Source organism: Lissotriton vulgaris, chromosome 4_1 (genome assembly GCF_964263255.1).
Source record: "Lissotriton vulgaris chromosome 4_1, aLisVul1.2, whole genome shotgun sequence".
Classification (NCBI taxonomy): domain Eukaryota; kingdom Metazoa; phylum Chordata; class Amphibia; order Caudata; family Salamandridae; genus Lissotriton; species Lissotriton vulgaris.
The window spans coordinates 350,235,915-350,251,244 of record NC_141691.1 but is presented as its reverse complement, the minus strand read 5'-3'; the positions used below and the strand labels follow the sequence as shown (position 1 = coordinate 350,251,244).

The 15,330-nt window shown below is 42.2% G+C and overlaps 1 protein-coding gene across 1 annotated transcript in view; it reads right to left on the bottom strand.

The window, feature by feature from the left end:
* LOC147718738 (sodium- and chloride-dependent neutral and basic amino acid transporter B(0+)-like) overlaps positions 1 to 15,330 on the bottom strand; it is a 1,096,946-nt gene that overhangs the window by 413,324 nt on the left and 668,292 nt on the right. The window contains exon 11 of the mRNA XM_086966772.1: positions 13,986 to 14,085. Coding sequence (XP_086822898.1) covers positions 13,986 to 14,085 — 100 coding nt within the window. The remainder of the gene's footprint in view (positions 1 to 13,985; positions 14,086 to 15,330) is intronic.

Genomic DNA, 15,330 nt, shown 5'->3' with positions numbered 1-15,330 from the left:
GAGATGACTTAACTTTCTTCCAAGATAATTTGATGAGAGGAGACAGGGTGGTGCCTCCGAGTGATTTGAGGGAAAGAGTCCTTAACCTGGCTCATGAAGGGCATTTGGGAAGGAGTCTCACCAAGGCTTAGGTCAGAGAAAGATACTAGTGGCCTGGAATGGATCATATGGTGGAGGCAGTTGTGAAAGATTGTCATTTGTGTGCGGTCAATGACAAATCACGCACCACTAGTCAGTCTCCACTTTCTCCTGTTGAGGTTCCTGTTGCAGTGTGGACTAAGTTGGGGTTGGATATTGCAGGTCCTTTTGAGCTTATGTCTTCACATGAAAGATTTGTTGTATTTTTGGTGGATTACACCTCTAAGTGGGTGGTTTCAATATGTATGGGTGTTGTGAATTCTAGAACTGTGATTGAGTTCTTAAGGGATGTGTTTGTGTCAGAAGGGGTGCATAAGTATTTGCTCACTGATAATGGGGTGCAGTTCACCTCCAATGAGATGGATAGTTTTCTTAGAGGTCTTGGAATTGTTCACCAGAAAACAGCTCTTTATCCTCTAGATGCAGAAACTATATGGATAAACTGAGTCCTTCTTCACATTCATACAACAGGGGAGCTTTTCTCCATCGCCACTATCAAATTTAGGTAATGCTCCATGTCTGAACTCCACACAATAGTTAGGATATCTCTTTTTCATAATGATGTATCTGTAATCAAACTGTTTTTAAACTCTCCCTTACCCTCTTTCTTGGTAACACTACCAAAGCTTTTCTTAGCACGCATTTCAAATTTCATATGCACTATAAAGCACTGAGTGTTCCTTGCTCCCCACTTTGGGCTTAGTTGCAGAAAATGTCTTAGGAACAGGATTTTACCGTGTTTCTACACTATAGCATGCCAAGCAATTTATAATTAATATGATCCGATAGGATGATTTAACATGAGGATGCATTAAAAGAAATGTTATTAATTTGTATTATGAAATGTTTTTCACTTTCAGAAATTCAAGAACCCCCTGATTTTAGTCATTGGTGTATGTAGTTGTTTTTTGTTTAGTTGGTTTCTGGCCCTGAAGAAGGTGATTTAAATATCAGCAGTCACCGAAACGTACGTAGGCCGTACGCATCGAAGACCCTGATATGTACAGTCAACTTGTCATATGTACAGAGATAGAAGCAACCTTTTGTAAATAATGTTTAGACCAAAATGTGATTAGCTTTTAGGACTTCTCTCTCATAATAACTCATAGGGGTCTTCTAAGAACAACTCTGTGTCAGTTTAGTATATTTTCTGTGTATTATGTCTAATTTGGTCTTTTAGACTGGGTAGTGAGTGTAGTGGTATGCATGATGGAATCAGTGATAATAGGACAAGATGGTGTGTTTGGGGTTCTTTTGCTTAAGTTGAATCATGTTTTGTATAGCTGTATTCATAAAAAGTGCTACTTAAACCTTTTGTAAGCAAACAAATTATTTTGGATTTATGATAAAAAAATATATAAACCGTAAGGTAAAATGAAAAATAATAAAAATAATGCTTGAATAAATCACATGTCTTCTTCTTGCATATAGCATCCTCTCTCAAATTTATTGTGAAGAATATCACTGAAAAAGCAATATAGGTCTGATCAAAGGTACTCCTTTAGCTTTGGTTTTCCTCCCTCCTCTGGGCCTAAACCTGTACTGGGAGAACTCTTCTTTAAGGCAATGCCATACTCTGCGTGAAAGGGGCTTTCCATGGGCGCTGCTGTGGGTGTTTCGACACAACACCTATAGTTTTTGACCCTGCCCCACATTTACAACATAGCATAAATCTGGGGATGTGACAAAACTAATGCCTAACCAAAGCAGGTGTAATGAGGAGAAATGTTTACATTTCTTCTTGTTTTCTCCCTTTTCCACGTTTTCTGAATTCTGCAGCACACACCGAACAAGGAAAACTCCTCCTTTGATTGTTTTTGTGCAGGAAAGTGTCTCTTCCTGCACAAACACAATCATGCCAAATACACCCTAGCACCATGGTACAAGGGTGTCTGCATTGGTGCTCAGCTGCAATTTGGCAGATAGGACAGGTATGCGTCGTATCGTGTAGATACGGCACATTCCTGCCCTTTTTACGTAGGGCTGCACAGCTAGAAGGCTTGCGGCGCTGCTCTTTGCCAAAATGTTGTAAATATGCCCCCCTGATTTCAGACAACAACCAAGACATCTTCAGCCCTTATCTGAACACACTGAGGGGTGACTGTAGTAACTAAAAATCAAAACTTATTCACATTCCCCATTTCAAATCATAGGGTTTGCTGTAGAGACCTAATCCAACATAAACCACATGCTCTTCTCCTACTACAACTCTATTGGCTCACCAAAGAAATTCATGGGACCATTCTTATCACAGTTCACAAAATTCTTCATATCATCAAAGCATTTCCTCAGATTGGTAGATTTTTTTAAATTATAATAAGCGGTTAAGTCAATCCGCATCTCAAAACATTTTATTGATCACTGTGACAATCTAGATATGAAAACCATGCTGACAACCCTGCCACTCATCAAATACCACTCACTATCTGAATATTATCATTCTGCTGGGGTGGGCGATAAACTCCATATTGCCGGTGGAGCGCGAAGAATTTTGCCACTACACACTCCAGTTCGGCACCAACTTTGTTAACCGCTGCATGGCAGAGTTTGCTGCCCACAGTATGATTTGTTTTTGCCAGACGGTTTTACTTTCATTATTGAGGTAATGTTTTCTTTTCTGTCACATCTTTGTCAATTGGTGGGCAGGGCTTGCTTAGAGCCTGTTTTTGGCAATGCTCCATGGGTTTGTGCTTGTTGACCAAGCTTGGCAACATCATGTGCTGCAGCAAAAGCTGGTCCTTGACAAAATCATTAGTTGCCTGGCAGTCTAACTACCGCTCCTTCTCATCTCGCGAGCCTTCGCACAGGAAATCAGCATGAGTAAGCGAGCCAGGTGAACTCGGCTGTGTCGGCTAACAGCCCCCCTCTCCCCATTCTGTAACAAAAGGGACAAGCAGGAGGTAGGCCCGTCCCACACACATCTTCCTGGCCCTGCACCCAGCCAAGGCTCTACATGTTGTAAACAACACATTCACAGCCTACAGGTCACTAATGCATTTGTGATCGTCCATGAGGGCGGGTTCAAAAATAAATCTGGGGAGGATTTCATCTCTATGTTTGCTATATGTCTGGTGCTTAAAGAAGAAACGTGTTTACAGACAACGGTGCAGCAGTGGCATGCAGTGCTGAAGCCTGGGCACTTCCTTAGGATGGACGGTGGCAGAGGGGGGCACCCAGGATTCTCACAGGGAAAGATTGCACACTGGGTTACGCACAAGGAAGTTTATCACCAGTGTGCTCGGTGGGCCGTAGAGCACTGCTAAAATGCTTGCTAGTGTGCAACGCAAGCAAAATCCTCATCTAACAAACAGAGCAGTTTCCAGGGAAGGAAGGTAAGCAGTGTGCAATGACATGCAGAGTAAGGGGCGTGAGAACAGGCAGTGTGGAGGAAATACTTGGGCAAAATTTGGACAGAGGTTCTTAGAAAGGGGCAGGCAGTGGCACAGATAGGAGGCAGGGTGATGAGCTCTGTGAAGATATTTGTGGAGAGATGAGAAGGGCGGGGACATGGAGAAAGTTTGAAGTATTACACAGGAAAAGGAGACGGATGTGTGCAGTGGATACAGTGGAAATGTCCACTGATTATGCAGGGGGATAGAGTAGGTACATTTGTGGTGTGCAGTTTGCACACAGTGAAGGATCGAAGAACTGTTGGAGAGCAGCATTTAGGGAAACATATGAATAAAATGTTAAAAGAAAGTATGGTGTACAGTGTATGGGGATTTAGGTGGCGCAGTGTAAAAGGAAAGTACAGTGCCCAGTGGCAGGGTGGTGGAGTGTATATGGAAAAAAGACTCCTGGGGCAGAGTGGGGGTGCCGAGAAAAGGTCCACTCATTGTGCAGATTTTACTGAGTGAGAGTTTTGCTGCCCATTGAGTGAAGAGGGAGGCAGAGTGTAGAGGTGAATGATGGGGAGAAGTGCACATGGCGGATGTGGTGTTTTAAAGAGGTAGGTGCATGATGGCACCAGTTTGGGGGGAGAATAAGTTTACGGCCATCTGCATGGTTTGGAAAATCAGGTGCTATGGCTTGGATGTGCACCCGTGCACATGGAGCGTACGTTGCAGGAGAACTGTACTGGGACAGACAGAGTGGATGGGGTGTCTGTCCAGGCAGAGAACAGCCTATAATCTTCAGGCCCAACACACAGTGGGACGAGAAAACCACTAGAAACAGAGGGAAATGTATACTGTGACTGCCACATGAAGTTGCACATTTCTGGTCTCCATACGTCTCTCTGGTGCTTGGGGTGGGCGGAACTTCATGGAATCTCGCTGAGTTTTTATGTGGCTCCGTAGTATTCTGTAGCGCCATGATGAATTTAGGGGTGGGAAGAACTCATGGAGTTTAGCTACGTTGAATTCCGTGGAGTTGTACTCTATGGGTTCCACACACCCCTAAATTCAGCATGGCTTATAAGCCTGGGCACTAGACATGGGTGTCAGGAACTCCACAGGAGCAGATGAATATTCCCAATGCCATCTTCCTCTGTATGATAGTTGGACAAAATATTGAGTTGCAAATACAGGGAAAGTACGCCAAAGATGCCAGGTCTAACAACAGTGATTTCTGCAAACATAACCTGATGGAATGATTAGAGAGATATGTATACAATAAGGGGACAAGGGGGCTTTTTACTCTCTCACGAGGTCCAGCATAGATGCCCCAGAATCAAGATTAAAAAAAATGTTATGCTGGTCCTCAGAAACACTGTGTACAAGTCAGGGAGACCGGCACCAACTATACCCCACCCGGGGTTTAGAGTTGGGGATCCATGTATTGGATTGTAATGCCCTCACACACCCTTTCAGGTGTCATGCTTCATCATCTGGGCTGCTTCCGTTGGGTCGGCGGTGCAATACCCAACGGGCTCCCTGTAGTAGGGGCACTTTATCAGATATCTTTTTCCAATAGCCGTATGGTGAAGTGGGGGTGTGGGGCCAGGAATGTGTAGATGTAGGGAGGTGATTAAAATAGGGTTCAGAGTACCAAGAAAGCCAAACTTTATTCTGGGGGTCTCCTACCCTAAGTAAAAACAGGCAACAAGGCCTCCACCCAAGCTAAATGTCTCGGGTTAGAGTGTTCTTATTGGTCAGTGAAGGTCAACATGTTTCTCGCTTTAAGTATATTCTACCTACGATTCATCAGGACCAGAATTGTGAAACTATCTACACTTTAAAATATAGTGACATGGAATTATCCTCACATCAACTGAATTTCTACTTTCTAGGATACCTGTTAAAACCTGGATCTACCTGTATGGGTAGACACAATGTGAGATCATTCAGGCTGGTATAGTACATAACAAAAATGGTATAATCTTTTGGTGACCCTGACTTCTTATCTTTAGTGGTGAACAATGGACGCAATTGCGTTGAGGACTCTAAAAACAGGTAAAACAGTGATAAGTGTTGCGTGCCTTCAGTGAGCTAATGTGAACTATAGCCCTTGTGGCACTCCAGTAATGCAGCAGAAGTACATAGATAAGGACTCGCCCACTTCTGTAGACTAACCAGGCTTCAAATGTACCCGGTAAGTCACGCATAAGGCGTTGCTCATATGAGAGATTGACTAAAAAGAGGGAAACAACCGAAAGGAAGTGGCAACCAACATCACTTAATGTGCACAGAAATGTCTTCTCATAGTACGTGCTCATTCACATTGTATAGGTGCTCATTCACATTATGGTACATGTGTCAATTTCGGCAATAGTCACCTTTCCCCTCTGGCACAGTTTGTTTAACAGCACAAGTGAAGTTGTTGTAGAATACCAAGGTAAAATCTAATGGTACTGTGCTGGCTTTCACATAATTATGCAGTGCTGGCTTAGTTTTAAGATTGAAACAACTACAATCAATTCAAAAGGTAAAGAGCAGTCCTCAAATGTTGGCTGTGTGTTGCTGAGCTCTGCCATGGGTTGCGGGTCGCCGTGAAATATCGGAGGGTAGTGAGGGGAAGTGGTTGATGATGCGCTGAGGATACTCGACTCAGGGGGGTCCTGTCTGCTAATTCTCCTTGACCTCTCCGCAGCCTTCGACACTGTTAATCACAACACCCTCCTCAATATTCTTCAACAGAGAATGGGCATGGAGGGCACTGTGCTTAAATGGTTTACATCCTTCCTCTCTGACAGATCTCAAATGATCAAAATAGCGAACAGTCTTTCTTCTCCTGTGGCGGTGGGTCAAGGTGTTCCCCAAGGCTCTATACTTGCACCCACACTGTTTAATCTCTACTTAGAACCACTGGGAAACCTCCTAAGCAAATCCGGGATTCACTATCATCTCTATGCAGATGACACTCAACTCTACCTCAAGGATGCCTCCACTCATGATCTCTCCATCCTAAGATCTACTCTTGACTCCGTTCAAAACTGGATGTCATCTCATCAATTAATTCTGAATCCCTCAAAAACTGAATTCCTCCTCTTCTCCTCCTCACTCTCTCCTCCCCCGGTTCAATCATGGATGGATCAGATGAATCTACTAAACAACAAACCCATCATTGTCGACAGCGCAAAATCTCTTGGTGTCATTCTAGACAAAAAACTCAATCTAACTCCCCACATCAATTCTATTGCAAAATCTGCTCGCTACCAACTGCGCCTTCTTTGGGGAATCCGTCGCTTCTTCCCGGAGCAGGACCTTATAACCCTGGTGCAATCGCTGGTCCTCTCCAGACTAGACTACTGCAATTCTCTTCTTACTGGCCTCCCCAAATCTCACCTGTCCCCACTTAAGTCTGTCTTCCATTCAGCAGCTCGTTTCATCTATGGGGCCAAAAGAAGCGATCACATCACACCGTTGTTATCCACCCTCCGCTGGCTTCCCTTTGAGGCTAGAGCTATCTACAAGACCGCTTGTATCACCCACAAAGCCCTGCACTCCTCCTCTCCCCGCTACCTGGTGAATAAACTGAAACTCTCTGGAGGCTCTAGACCTTCACGCAATGCCGAGAATCTACTGCTTGAACCTCCCACTTTCAAGAAGGAAAGAACAATGGCCCAATCCTTTTCAGGCAACGCAGTGAGAATCTGGAACTCGTTTCCGCCTGAGCTCCGGACCACCGCCTCCTCCCAGGCCTTCAAAAGGGACCTCAAAGTTCTCCTCCTCCAGAGACACCTCCAAAAGTAATTCACGTCCTCTTGCTATTCGGAGGAAGACTTCCCACTACTGATATTTTCTACTTTCCATGACCATGGGAGTGCCTTCCCAGTGTTTTCCTGTGGTGGGAGTGTCTGCCTTTTTGCAGTATTCTCCATGTACTTGTGTTCGGTGCCCTTTTGTAACGTGCACACAACACTTTGCCCTTATAACACACGGTTGCTACCTCTCACATGTTTTTACCTTTGATACTTGCACAAGTGCCACCTTGCCTACGTAACGCCTGTTCTTGTGCCTAGCACTTATTGCAGTATTATACCTCAAATTATACTCTGTTTTCTCTTTTAACTGCACACTTGTCACTTTTCCTCTTGTGCACTTTTGACTACCTCATGTATTTTTTTGTTGTTCACAATTTTTACTACCTCAAGTATTTTGTTTGCTCACAATTGTCACCATTACCTTTACTACCTCATGTATTTTTGGTTGCTCACAATTTTTACTACCTCAAGCATTTTGTTTGCTCACGATTGTCATTATTACCCTTACTACCTCATGTATTTTTGGTTGCTCACAATTTTTACTACCTCATGTTTTTGTTTGCTCACAATTGTCACTATTACCTTATGTAACGTAACGTATGCTTTTGTAATCTGCTCTTTTGTAATGTTTCTCATTATGTTTCATTTCTGTTCCTAATGTGAAGCGCTCTGACGCCCTCGGGTAAAGTCCGCGCTGTATAAAAATGCATAAATAAAAAATAAATAAATAAATAAATAAATAAATAAGGTGTTAACCCTCTCCTTGTGGGTGCCTGAGGACAAAATGCGTATAGGGCAGAGTTTTTCAATCTGTGGGGTGCGCCCCCATCTCAGCGCACACAGAGATCTTTCCTTTCAGTCTATTACTGTCCCGAGCCTGCAAGTCTTCACCCCTTCAAATGGAGTCTGTTTATTGTCGAGCTGTAGTAACTGAGGGCTGGAGGGGGAGGGGAAATAGATAACGCACCGACTTGTGCTTTTGTGATGTAGAGAGCTAACAGCCTTCCCAGGTGGGGGTTAATTGGTAGATCTGGGATGCTTCAGCGGCAGTGGGAGGCAGGGTCTCCTCTGCTAAAAACGAAAGCAAACTAACAGACAGTCCTGTTTCTTTGTGTTCGATTTCATAGCAGAGGAGACTCCTTGCTTCCCACTGCAGCTGAAAGGACAGTCTTTACTTGCTTTCAGTTTTAGCAAAGGGACATCCTGCCTCCCAAAGCAGGTGAAGCATTTCAGATCTACCAGTGTAACCCTGTACTGTGAGAAAGCTCTTTGCAGAAAGGAGACAAAGTTTCTTTTAAATGTGCACAGGCAGGCAAAGTTTCTTTCAAATGTGCACAAGCAGGCACCGCAACACCCACGGGGCTTCAAGTTACCAAAAGAAAAATGCCAGCCATCCATGTGTTTTTTAAACAGCCTGCAAATTGCTTGTCTTGACACCAAATATGCTTCAAAATAAATAAGTATGTATACATTTGTAATGTGACTTTTCTGTCTTTGTTCCATTTTATATTTTATTATCAGTCATGGACCATTCAGGGAGCCCTAAAACACAATTAAAAGTGCTACTATTTATATTTGCTGTTCAAAGTATGCACAGACAAGTGCTGACAATACAGCTTTAGGTGACTATTTATTTTTGTACCAACTGGGCCATCAAAATAATGAGCTGGCAACCCTAACCATAACACTGGAAGTTTGTTGAAAGATTAGCACATTTATTTCTTCCACCTTGATCCCTGGATAATGCCATAATAGCAATAGTTTAACATACCTGAAACCCTATGCTGCAGTCAATAACCTGCTGAGTTACTTCAAGTGTCTGGGAATGCACCCTGCCTTAAGACAACTCACTCCTCATTCTCGCTTTTCACTTTCATGTTCACCCTGCACTCACAGTGATGCAAGTGCACTCACACTGATCACCATGCACTCACACCATTCACCCTCTCAACCTGCACTCACAGCGATCACAATGCACTCACACTGATCACCATGCATTCACACCATTCACCCTGCACTCACAGCGATCACAATGCACTCACAGCAATCACCACGCACTCACACCATTCACCCTGCACTCACAGCGATCACAATGCACTCACACTGATCACCATGCATTCACACCATTCACCCTGCACTCACAGCGATCACAATGCACTCACAGTGATCACCACGCACTCACACCATTCACCCTGCACTCACAGTGATCACCATGCACTCACACCATTTACCCGCTCACCATGCACTCACAATAATCACAATGCGCACACAATGATCACCAAGCACTGACTCTGATCACCCTGCACTCACATCATTCACACGCTCACTCTAAACTCAGTGATCACTCTACACTCACAATGCACTTGTGCTGTTCACCCTGTACCTCACCCTGCAATCACACAAGCACACTACTCACTCTGAACTAATGAAACACTTCACTCACATGTCCCCTTACTGCTCAATGTGCATATTCCTTCAAATAAGACCATCACTAACCATACATTGATTTGTCCCAATCTGCACTTACATCCGCACCCAAATTCATATGGTCACCTTACTCACCCGGCAGTCACTCCTCTTACCCTACTCCCACACTGTCGCATAGCTCAACGTGCACTCACATGAGTACTTCTGACACCCGCACAGCGTAGAGGTTTGTTGTGCCTGCTACAAAGAATGTGTACCATGCAGAACAAAGAGTGTGGGTAAACTATGAGCAGCGCTATAAAAAAACTGAAATGTTTGCCAGAAAGGTGCTATAGAGAGACGGGGTGCATTGTTGGTGAGTGGTAGTGTGGAAATTCATGGAGAAGGAGATATGGGGGAGGGGCACTAAAACAGACTGTTGCACTATGTGCGACCAGTTCTAGGGCAAGCCCTGGATGGGAGTTTCAGCACCCCCCGAAGTTCGGATCTAGTTGCGCCCCTGTACACAAGTATGCGCATGTCGTGCCCTATCAAGGTTTTTGTCCGAAATTACAAAAGGACATATTTACATGCACTGCAATCCAGCCTTTCATTGGTTCCCTTAATAGAGGCAGCTGTTTTTGCCCTGATGGCATGGAATAATTCCTAAACAGATTCTTGTAAATACTGTTTTGTTTAATTTCTTTTTAATCTGATTGATGTGAGAGAGTCTATTACTATTTGCAGAGAAATGTTTTTGTTTCATGCAATTTTAGATCAAAACGGGTCCACACATTTATGTTGGTGGTGTTATTATTAATCTAGGTCATGTGTAAAACAAAGCATCCTAGTAAAAAGAATGTGCGCGCATTTTCTCTTGGAAAATTGTGTTTTGAGCTGTGTAATAAGCCTCTGTCATTTCACCACACCCATTCACAAACCTGCAGTTTACTAAGCACTCTTATTGTGTTAAACATTATTTGCCGAATATGGCCCGTGATATGCATGTGGCAGTCGATTATGTAGTGTACCAGATTCCAGAAATTTCTGTCAGGTGGTATGGGGGGCCCAACATCTTAAAAAAATCAGCTGGGGGGGCTCAACCTACAAGTTTGAAGACCTCTGGTATAGGGTATAGATTCTGTTTAATAGTTGCCTTTAGCGTGAGATTTTTTTTCTCTTTTGATAATGCAATCTCCAACTAGAAGTATCACTGTGATTCGACCTGATGGGTTCTTTGAAAAAGTCTTGTCAGGACAGAGAAGGGGGAGAGGATGTGGACTAACGGCTAGATCGGTCGACCTCAAAGCTGGGGAACCAGGTTTGAGTCTCAGTTGTTTTGTTTACCTTTTATTTGTGGCACGAGATGTCATTTCTATTTCTGCTGCGTCGCTTTGGCATGTGACGTAGTCATGTGGGAGTGGGCTGGGCGGCTTGATGTTTAGAACATTGTTATCAGCTTTCTTAAAGCTTTAGAATATGAGGTTTGGACGGAATTATTATCAAGCTTGAATGGTCCATGGAAGAATTGTGTTACACTTTGTGTGGTGGCAGATGTGTATTTGTCATTGTATCCATTTAAATAGCTGGTTATCATGCCTTTTATGAAACTATGGCTCAATTATCCATATTGTTACAGTTGAGCGAGGACAATGGTGTGAGCGAGGACAATGGTGCAATATTAAAATTGTCTAAATATGGGGATATAGCAGAAGATGACCACCAAACCAAGATGAACTGCAGCTTTTATGTTGAGCCTGGAAAACCAAGTCTCTGTGATTTATTGTGAGACTCATGACTTGTTATGTATGTCATAGCTGTTGTGATGGTTATAGTTAGGGGTGGGCGGAACTCATGGAGTTTCACTTTGCGGAGTTCCGCAAAGTGAAACAAAAACTCTGAGAGATTATGTGGAGTTCAGCGAGTGGGAGGAATTCGGCATGTTGCGCTGCTCGTGCTGATTTTTAGTGCCAGGAACTTGTTCCACACTGTAAAATCATTGCAAATGGCATCGAGCGGCATGCCAATGGGCACTGCTTCTTTCAGACTCTCAAATAGATTTTCTACTCGGGTGGCAGCTTTCTCAACGCTAATGGTCACGACAGCCCTCGTCAAGAAATAGCCCTAGAAGGCATTCTAGGACCTAAAAATCATGCTAGGGGATGCAAAGTCTCACTCACCAACTTAACGTTGGCGAGCCATGCCTAAGAAAATACTCCTCCATGCAGTGGTTGGCGGAGTTTTGCGGGAACTACACATTCAAAGCGTAACACGAAGTGGGCAAAACTCTGCAAATTCTGCAGGTGGAGAGGAGTTTATCACACACCCCTTATTATAGTGTAAAAGAATGAATTCAAAGATAGTTTCTACAGTTCGCTGTTCGGCTGTTTTAACAGTTGATTTTAAACTTAATATAATCTTTGCTTTTTTTCTTAATAAATACTGTTCCATAATTCAACCTCTTCGATTTCCTTTGCTAACTTCTAGTATTGCATGCATTTTAATTTATCAAGTGTGTTTCTGCTAGGTATGACTTACCAACGGCTGAAGTAACCTTGCATATGATAATTGTTGGCCCTAATTAGGAGAGGGTTGGAGTTTTATGACCCCTGCATCCTATTTGAAGAGGGGTCGGAATTAGGAGTATGGTGGTATTCACCGCATCTGGTAATTACCATGTGCACTAAATATCTTACCCGTTGCTAAATTTCAGCAGGTCAAACCTGCCAAAATTTAACAGGGGAAAAGTGTACGGTATTTATCCGTCCATGAATATGTTGGTACATTTAGCATGTTATTCCCAAAAAGCTTGTTATAGGTGCTATTTATCACAGAAGATAAATAACTTGCCCCAGGGTATTGTTCAATCAAAAGTTCCTGGATTCTGAGAACTCTGAATCAGGCCCGTTTTAAGTTGTCCAAACCATTTTTAGATTTATGGGTTTTCCTGAAGTAGAGTTTTGGTAGGGTATATAAAGCCATACACAACAGTTTTGGTGTAAAATTTGGCGAAATATGGATTGTGGTATACAAATTCAGCACCCATGATGGTTTGGTCACAGTAGTAAGAGGTAAGGTATCTGTGGTGCCAATAGGTACACCTAAGCAACATCCATGTGTTCTTTGTTGGTCAGTGCCAGAATGATTACTTTTTTCAAGTGTAAATAATAGTGCCTCCATTGGTTTCCACTTGACATTCTAATATTTCCAATATGTGCCAATTTTGTCAATTCTGATTTTATATAAATCATTACTATGTTGAGTAAACTTGGAAAAAAACAACCCAAAGATTTTGTCGTGATGCTTTCATTCCTTTTCGGTAGTGATTCTCACGGTACAAAACATGTCTTTTCTGCTAGGCTTAAGCAGTTTTGTATGATAACCTCACTGTTTCAGTTGCTGAATTGGAATTTTTCAGGGGGAAAGTAGTCAACTTTGGTGGTACATTTCCTTCTGGTGCCGTGTCATACGACATTGTCATTTACACTTCTTGTATGAAGTATGCTGTTTTTGGCTGTGGTTTGATGTGTAAAGGAGTGATACAAAAGTTGTGTTCCTCTTCTAGCCCAGTGTTCTCAACATTTATTTGTAGTCTATTTTCAAGAATTATTAATTTGTTATCTAGGGATATGTGACTTATCAGTATGCTAAGTTCGCCAATGTTTCTTTATGCCAGTTAAAATGCAAAAGATGTTGGCTATGTATCTTCACCTGGTAGTAATATGCAGGGTTATTGCTGTAGATCCACTGTTCCTTATAATGGGTTATGTTTAGAAGAACCAGTTCACGGTTATTTAATATCCAAATAACAGGAGTTGTGTTGACCTTTCCCTTTAAAGCAAATGGGATGATTGTACGGATTCATATATTTTCACAGTATGGTGCAAGATATTTTTGTTCACCCTACATTGTAATTGTGCTGTTTCATTAAATGTTACTTGAAAGGACAACGTAATTTTCACCTGCCTCTATTCCCTGTTATTTCATTTCTGGTTACTTGAAAAGACAGCATCATATTTAACCTGCCTCTATTCCCTTAGCCACAGAGAATGTGGCAAGTACTTCAACACACGTCAAAATGAATTTCTTGGTCCTTCTTGTGTTTCAGTATTACTTGTCTCTATCGATTCAGTCATCGAGGAGTGTGAGTCAGGGCCAAATATGGCAGTGATCTCTCAATTCAAATGCTCCATTCATGTTCATTGTAAAACTGGTTGCAGCTACAAAGAAGCACCCCCATCACAGCGACCATAAAAATGCATGGGTGCTCATAATATGAAAGAAGGAAATCGCTTACCATATATCCACGTAATTGCTACAAGCTCAAGAAGCGCTGCAAATAGGAGAGTCCATCCACCACAGTAGGAGTCAATTAAACTGACCCAGTAAATACCTGCCTTTAAAAAATAGATAATATGGTTCAGTAAAGCCTTAATAAAACTACAAAAGCTCATTGTTTCAAACTTTGACATTTTTCGAATGTTTATACTTCATAAGTAAGTTGCCACTTAACACTATTAAAAGTCTATTAAGCGACGGTGCCATACATTTTTCATCACGTCATAGCAGCAAAATTCACACATGAACATGTCCACCATAGCTTAAGCACCTCCCCTGACAACAATCCTTTCTATAGAATGCTTCACTCTATGGCACCACTGTTCTGATTACGTCCTGCTCACTCTTTGAGGGTGTCAACACCCTAGGGTTTTTTAACTGCTCTTTAAAATGTTGTAATTGTCCACACAATTGACATACAAAAATAAAGAAAAAAATTATGGTCCAAGATCCAAAATTCATCTATGCTAGTTGTCTTCAAACTTTTCAGGATCAAGACCCACTCAAGTTAAAATAATTTCGGTCGGCCACAGAATTTTCTCAGTAAGCTAAACGTTGCCTGCTTTGGAAGGCTAAGAGGATGCGGAGAAAAGAAAGGCACTCCAAGAAATCTTAACAGCAATGTCATTCCACTGCTCTTGCTGTACATTAAATATTAATTTAAAAATTATGAAAAATAAGAACATCCTATAATGAGTTGCTTTTAGGTCAAACATTCGATATATACTTATATGTGTATATACTTTGTTTTCTGTTCAACTGCCTCTATTTAACTGTCTTGCTAGAAAACGAACAGCAGAAGTCAGTAAAATACCAGAATTGCTTTCTGCTGAGACTTTTTTTTCCCTGGCAACTGCCTCTATTTAATTTTCTTGATAGAAAGCGACCAGCAAATGTCAGTAAAATACCAGAATCACTTTAGCATTCCCTATATTCAAGTCCATAGAAATTGTCTTCCACGAGCGCCCGTAGACAATAATATTTGTTTCAAAAATTGTATTTTCAATTATATGACCACCGAAGGCCCTGATTTTATATTAAAAACAGCTGTGGACTATGCCATTTCCTGCTGAAAGGCAATATTTCTCTTTATGTATTCACATACCTGGCATGTCACACAGTTTGGTTCTTACTTTACCTTCATGTTAAAGAACAGTAGATGTTTCAGCACCCAGGCTGATGTGCTGCATAGCTAAACACATATAAGGTCCTAAAGGCGAGACCGATTGCATTGTAAATGCTTGTTGGTTTGAGTGAAAACAACACTTATGTTACCAATGCTTTACCTCTTTTTCAGGAGGGAG